General features: G+C 53.9%; 1 protein-coding gene and 1 non-coding gene across 2 annotated transcripts; one reads left to right on the top strand and one right to left on the bottom strand.

Moving 5' to 3' along the window:
• Positions 1-16: 16 nt before the first annotated feature.
• On the bottom strand, positions 17-4,483 carry SMPD1 (sphingomyelin phosphodiesterase 1). The gene is given in 6 exon segments (NM_001075187.1): positions 17-783; positions 937-1,082; positions 1,292-1,368; positions 1,672-1,843; positions 2,377-3,149; positions 4,053-4,483. Coding segments are annotated over 6 exon segments (1,878 nt in total). The 5' UTR covers positions 4,353-4,483; the 3' UTR covers positions 17-373.
• Positions 4,484-4,627: 144 nt separating this feature from the next.
• MIR2316 (microRNA mir-2316) lies at positions 4,628-4,702 on the top strand. The gene has a single exon (NR_031107.1). It is a non-coding gene; the product is annotated as a microRNA mir-2316 (primary transcript).
• The last annotated feature ends 2,683 nt before the right edge of the window (positions 4,703-7,385 follow it).

Raw genomic sequence — 7,385 nt, forward strand, 5'->3', positions numbered from 1 at the left:
CAGTCGCAGCAGGGTCTTGAGTCCAAGTCCCTTGTATTTATTTGAACAGCCTGGTAACCAGGCAGCAGCAGCAGCACAGGGTTCCTGGCTGACCAGTACAGGCCTGGGGCGACAACTTCTGTCTGGTCTGCCCAAGTCAGTGCCAACTTAGATCCTCTGCTCCATGGCCACAAAAGCACAGCAGCCTCAGAGCAGCCAACCCCCCTCCCATATTTTGCTAAACCAGCTCCAAGAAAGGAGGTCTTGTTTTCGAGGTGTGCATGGGCCCAGAGATGGGCCCTTCCACCAGACATTCTTCTCCTCACAGTGGCCCTCTGGGGTTTTCACTCCTTTCCTACAACAAGCGCTTTCCCACTTCTGGGCCCCAGGGGTGTTAGCACAACAGTGGCATTGACCACAGGCTCTGGACATCAGGGAGGCTTGCATCCGGCACCAGGTGGCGACACAGAGCAGGGCTGTCTGAGCGGGCGGAGAGCTGGGCACACAGGGTAGCGAGGCGGCAGGGTGTGCCGCAGGGCTCCGAGGGCGGGTGGCCCTTATGGTAGAGAAACCAGAAGGTCTGGAAAAGCTGTGTGTCCTTCCGCATGCGGTACACCAGGTCGTGCCAGGCAGTGGGCAGCGCATTGGGCAGCCCATAGGTTTCCCGAGCCCTATAGAGGAGGTACCAGTGCGGCGTGGCTCCGGGCTCGTTCGCCTCCGTCAGATTCATGATGTAGGTCTCATGGTCCAGGACCACGTGAGAGCTCCCAGAGTAGTTACCGTCTATTTGGTAGACACGGTACCCTGCAAGGAGGGAGGACTGACTGGACACGGAGAGGGCAAGGCCACTCCAGCAAGGAGGCGCAGCTTATCCCCTGGGTGGCCCTGGTTCCAGCTCGCCTTCCTCTCTCTCAACCACCTCCTTCATCCCAAAAACTTGGCTTCCGCCTCACTCACCAGGATTAAGGCCGATGTAGGTGGTGGCACTGGGCGCCAGGAAGGCTACAGACAGCGGCCGGCTGAGGGTCTCTTCGTCATAGAAGACCTCAAACTCATCCACGTGGGTGTGACCAAAGAACTGACCAGCCAAGGTGTTCTCATACCTGGCCAGAAGACACAAATCACATTCAGAAGATTCTAGTGAGGGGGAGAAGAAGATCTGACGAGGAGAGGGTGCTTTCTTTGTCCATCCAGTTCAAGGACGTAGCCTCCCAACCCCATGGGGCAGTGGGGGATAGTGAGATGCCTGAGGGAATTTCTGACCTTTAGACTCTTGAAAACCACTCCTGCCTATAACACATCTTCCTCCTACCTTTCCACAATTCTGTAATAATTCCAGCTCCAGCTCTTCAGGCAGTGCCCTGGGGGAATGTGGCCAATTATGTGCACCTGTGGGGAGGGTTAAGGAAGGTTTTCAGGAGAAGAGGGGTCCAGGCAGCACTAGCTAGGATGGCAAGTGTTCATGTCTCCAACAAGGGTTGGCATTCATGGCCAGAGATGGGGAGCAAGTGAAAGGACTTTCTAAGAGTGACAGTTGAGCTGAATCCCCAGGGAACACTTGTGAGTGCCAGAAAAATAGAGCTGCTCTGCCTACAGTGCTCCAGCACCAGACAGGAGTCTGCTGGGGAAGGGCCTGCTCTCCCCCCAACCCCTGGCCCCTGCCCACCGGCTGGGCTCCCACCACCCTCTCACTTTGTCTCCCCGGTCCTCAGCGGCCTGAAGCTCCCCCACCAGCCACTGGAGCTGTCCAGCAGGATCTGTGGAGTTGATCAAAAGCCAGAAGTTCTCACGGGAACAGAAATTCATGTTGAGAGAGATGAGGCGGAGGCCAGGGCGTGGGGAAAGGGCATAGAACCCCCCAATTCTGAAACAAAGTGAACACGGGTCAGCACGCATTCAGAGTCTTGGCCCTTTGTGCCTAGTCCTGTGCAAGGAACCTGTGTGAAGGAAAGAGGCACCCAGGATGATCCCTACCCTCATGCTCACATTCTGGCTGAAGGTCAGACAGCACTGACTAGAGGGCCCATGGGACTGGAGAGTGGCTCAGAGGACTGGAGGCTGTAGAAGCTCAGAGGAGAGAGAAAGTGGGCTAGAACAGGAAGCAAAGGTCGTCCAGAGAGAAGAGGGCCCAGGCCTACATAGGTGAGCTGGAAAAATTGGGATGTTACAGGGGGAAGGCATCTTAGAGAGGGCCAACATGAGCAAACAGTGCCGCTAGCCCTGTGAAGGAGGGTGCCTGGAGATAAGGGTGGAAATGGAAAGTGGGGTCAGACTGGGAGGGGAGTGAAGCGAGCTGAGGGCTCAGGCAGAGCACTCACGCGTAATGCCGGTTCCCCACTCCCTTCGCTTTCATCCACCTTTCTCCTCCCTCCCTGGGTTTCTGTGGGTCTCAAATACCTGAGGGTGCGAAGGGCTTCAGCCGGCAGCCAGGGCTCCCACGCCTCGGCCATCGCCTCATAGAGCCAGTGGGAAGACTGGTTGCCCTTTATGAAGGGGGGAGGGAAGCCGTTGACGGGTGTGCTCTCGTGGTTGCCCACAGCAGGGTACACTGGCACGGGCCCCAAGAACTTCTTCACAAGGGCTGTGATGGTGGTCAGCGCCCGCAGCTGGTCCTGACGAGACTGCTGCCAGATGTTGTGAGCAGGGATGTCTCCTGTCCAGTACACCATATCAAAAGGGCCGGCGGGGCCCAGCCCACTCAACAGGCTCTCCAGGGTTCGCAGGGGCAGGTCACACTTGCTATACTCGCCCCAGTACCCAGCACCGGGCTGGGAGGCAGGCGGTGGGCCAGAATCCCGGCGGCAACACAGTGGGTTCTCACAGTTGGGGTCTGTGCCTTCCAGGTAGTCGTGATCCCAGTGCAGATCAGTGAGAAAGAGGACGCGGCTGACAGGGGAGCCTGGGGCTGGGGGCTTGGGCGGCTGGGGGGGCGGCTTTGGCACGGCTGGCAGAGAGATGTTCCAAGAGGAGAAGATGTCCCAGTGCCCACAGGAAGAGCCCAGCAGCAGACCACAGGCCTCCGACGGGCTCAGCACTGAGCGTGTCCACACCTCCACCATGTCGTCCTCGAAGAGCTGGACAGCTGACTGGCACACGGCAGGCGGCGCGATCTTCAGCAGCACGCACAGCTTGATGGCCACAGAGCCCACCCAGGCCACACTGGCCTGATTCTGCCATAGGAAAACCAGCGGTGAGGGGTCAGAGACAGAGCTCAGGGGCCAGGCCGTCCTGGATATGAAAGACCCTTTGGGCTTCCATACCCACAGTGGGGCTGGAATAGACTCCACCACGGCGAAGAGATATCAGTTCACACCTGTCTCCCACAGACATTGCCCTGTGACTCAAACAGCACCAGGCCAGTACTTCCTTTTAAGCTCAGTGGCAGTTCAGGCCTTTGCTGGCCCGGCTGACTTTCTCAGACATTGTCTGCTGAGTGGCCTGAAATTGACAGACTGACCAGCATTTGGGGACACACGTGAGGATAGGACCTTGATTCCCTGAGGAAACCTTCTGCCCCCGCCCCCACCCCCCCCAACCAACCAGCACTCATCATAACCCCATGAAGGACAGTCAAGGAAGGCAGCCCAGACCGAACTAGTCCCACATCTCTGGATATTCTTTAATTCAGCTTCCCTTTTGGGTAGTAGCTAGCTCTAGGCATAGTGGTGCTAGGTGTAAGGTGAAGGGGATTCAGTCAGGCACACCAAGCTGGGAGTCCCGCCCGCACCAGCTGCTGGCTGTCTAACAAGTGACTTCAGCTCCGGGGCCTCTATTCATTTGTAAAGCAGAGATAACAGTAATGAAACCACCTAGCAGGCTACATTTAACCTGTATAAAAACGCTAGCACAGTGCCCAGCATTAAACTTGCACTGTTTCCTTACTTCACAAGGTCACAGTGGAGGTGGTGGTGGTGGTGTGCAGCCAAAGAACGGCAAATTCAGCAAAGTCTTGTGGAAGACAGCCTCTCCATCAGGGATGCTCTTGGAAACCCGGGAGCACCGGCCTTAGCCCCAGCCCCTACCCCCAGCTGCACCTTTCTGGCCTGTCTCCCAGCAGCCCCTGTAGCGCTCACCCTCAGCCCGAAGTCGATGGCGGTGAACAGTCCTTTGCAGGTTGGGCAGGTGAGGTTCCACCAGCCAAAGGCCTCCTGGAGCTGGGGCGCTATGCGAATGAACTTGGCGGGATGGCCTTGGGTAGGAAGAGGGCGGGCCTCCGCAGGGGACCAGAGGACCGGGGAGTTGGGCAGTGCCAGCGCCAGCGCCAAGCCCAACCACAGGAGCCTCAGACAGGGGGCCCCTAAGGACCTGTCCGATGCCTGCTCCCGGCCCGACCTGGGGAGGCCCTGGCCGGGAGAAACTCCATGGCGGGGCATCGCCCAGCTTCCTAGACCAGGCTGGTTCGCCTGCCCGGACCCGGCTGGTGTAGGCCCCAGTAGGCTCTCGGGATCCCAGGCGGTGCCAGGGACACCGATTACCCCCCGCGTAGTCGGCTGATGGCTCTGAGAAAAGCCACAAAGCAGCTCCGCCCCTTCCTCCTTCTGGGTTCCGCAGCAGCTGATCGCGGTGGCTGGAAGCCAGCGCGCAGCTAGGGAGGCGGAGTGGACGCGGAGTGGGCGGGGCGCGCCTGGGACCTGCCCAGGTTCCCGCCCGCTATCCCACTCCGGCCTGGACTGCGGCGGGAGGCTGCTGTCGCCGCCCAGCCCTTGCTGGAGCCTATCTAGTGTGGCTGGTGAGAGGCTCCTCCGAGGCCCCTTAGGCAACTCCTCTCACTCAAAATTCCTGGAATAGCTAACTGCCAGGCCCACCGGGCTTTAAACTCGAAGCGGAGTGGGCAAGAGCTGGTGGTGGTGGCGGGGAGCACAGCGAGGCAGGGATGCTTACACTGGGTCTGTTACTCTCCGCCCAGAAGGTGCCAGTCCTCAATTTCCTATGTTCTGCCACTGGTCCCTGCACCCGTGAGTCGTCGCCCTGCCTTTAGTCGCCGTACTCAGACTTCTCCAAGTGGAAGGGACCCTAGGCTTACCCATGCCTTCATCATATGTTTGAGGAAACGGAGGCTCAGATGGTAAAGTGGCTAGTTGAGTTGAGTTCAGTCGCTCAGTTGTGTCGGACTCATTTTCAGTAACATGGATGCATCTAGAGATTATTATACTAAATGAAGTAGCTCAGAAAGACACGACAACCTGTGGCTAAGAACAGATTAAAGACCATACAGCCAGGAACATGAATTAGAACTTGGGTCTTCCACCTTCTTGAATCCTTGACGGTGAAAGCTATCATTTGCCGAGTGCTGTAGGATGTCACACACTGAAACAGGCATTTTATAATGACTAATCCTCAGTTCTAACAACAACTCTAAAAAGTTAGTATAATACTGTTATTTTCTCCATTTTACAGATGGGTAAACTGAGGCACGGGACAGTTAAGTGACAGAATAGTGATTAAAACTGAACTGTATCTCAGTGCTTCTCCAGATCCACAGAACTATCAAGTTCCTGTCAGTTCTTCCCTTTGAGAAATTTTTCTTTAAAAAACAAAAAAATTCATTTATTTTTATTTTCGGTTGTGCTGGGCTTCTTTAGTTGTGGCGAGTTGGGGCTGCTCTTTGACGTGGTGCTCAGGCTCTAGGCCCGCCGGCTTCCGTAGTTGCAGCACAGATTCAGTAGTTTTGGCTCAGGGACTCTAGAGAGTAGGCTCGGTAGTTGTGGCACTCCAGCCCAGTTGCTCTGCTGCATATGGAATCCTTCTGGACCAGGGATTGAACACGTGTCCCATGCATTAGCAGGTGGATTCCGATACCGTACCACCCGTGAAGTCTTGAGAATTTTTTTCCAAGTGACCCTTGCCCCAATTTCTATGAGCATCATGTCAGATAGATTAATTATAGTATAATAGGAAATATATTTGGTTTTGTCTCCAGTTTCTGGCACAGAGCTCCTGAAATCTTGAATTTTCTGATAGGAACATCTTTTGTTATTTTTACAAGCCCCTTTCAATCACACCCAAATTTATGTTAATAGGTGAATTAGGGTGGGGCACCTAAATAGCCTCAGGATGGGGCTGGTCTCTGGGAAGATCTAGTGATCAGAGTGAGATGTTTTGGTCTCACAGTCTCCAGGTTGGGGAAGAGGGCTGGGGATTGAGCTGTATAAAAACTCTCAGAGCGCTTCTGGGTTGGTGAACAGTCGAGGTGTTGAGAAGGTGGTATGCCTGCAGAGGGCATCGAAGTTATGTGGCAGTCCCCCTCACATGCTTTGCCCTATGCGTCTCTTTCATTTGGCCATTCCTCAATTTTACCCTCAGTATTAATCAGAACACGTAAGAAGGTGTTTTCCTGAGTCCTGGAAACTGTTCTAGCAAATTATCAAACCTGAGTAGAGGGTCATAGAACCCTAGAATTCACAGCTGGTTGGTCATAAGTATAAGTGGCAATCTGAGACATTTTGTAAGCAGGTAGGGAAGGAGGTCCCCAGAAGGAAAGAATCAAATACAGCTTTCAGACACAAGAGAAGCCATTTTCGGCCTAAGCCATTCTGTGCTCTAGTCTGACACAGCGTCTGCCCTTGAACAGGTCTTGTGCTGTGCGCTCAGTTGTGTCCGGCTGTTTGTGACCCCATGGACTGCAGCCCACCAGGCTCCTCTGTCCATGGGGATTCTCCAGGCAAGAATACGGGAGTGGATTGCCATTTCCTTCTCCAGGGGATCTTCTTGACCCAGGGATTGACTGCACACGTCCTGCATTGACAGGCAGATTCTTTACCTGCTGAGCCACCTAGGAAACCTCCAATAAAGATCTTAAGAGAAAAAAAAAAGAACAAGACTTTTCAAGCAAGAGAAATAACCAAAGTAAGGGTAATAAATCAGTTGTAAAGACTCCCAGTTCTGTTTCAATGGTAAATGTTAGCCTGAAGCACTTTCTTGAGCTGTTTTTCAGAATTTAAACCCTTTCTGAGTGAGTACCCAATTCCTAGATCAACTGGAACCTAAAGGATGCTGCTGCTGACTTTTTCTGACCCTTGGGACTTCAGTCAACTAAAGTTGGAGCTCTGTCAAGTTCTGCTTCTATTCTCTGCAGAATTCTCCTGCTCAAGCCCCTTCTTGTATATGCATGCATCCTTAGCTTAAAACCTCCCCAATTTTGCTGTTTAGGGAGATACTACTTTGGGAATGATTCCTGATGTTCATCTTACTTGTTACAAGTAATAATTTTTTTTATTTCTCCTAATCTCTGTCTCCTTTGCATCTTTTGGCTTGACACCCACAAAAAGCTGAACTGAGTTTTCTGGTAACATTGTGACTGGCTATGTTGCAGGAAGGGAAACTTCTTACAGGGCCTGAGAGTGGGCTCTTGTCTAACATTCTGAAAAGAATCGTTGGAGGAAACGCATGAACTGACAAAGCAAGAA

Source organism: Bos taurus, chromosome 15 (genome assembly GCF_002263795.3).
Source record: "Bos taurus isolate L1 Dominette 01449 registration number 42190680 breed Hereford chromosome 15, ARS-UCD2.0, whole genome shotgun sequence".
In the NCBI taxonomy this organism is placed as follows: Eukaryota; Metazoa; Chordata; class Mammalia; order Artiodactyla; family Bovidae; genus Bos; species Bos taurus.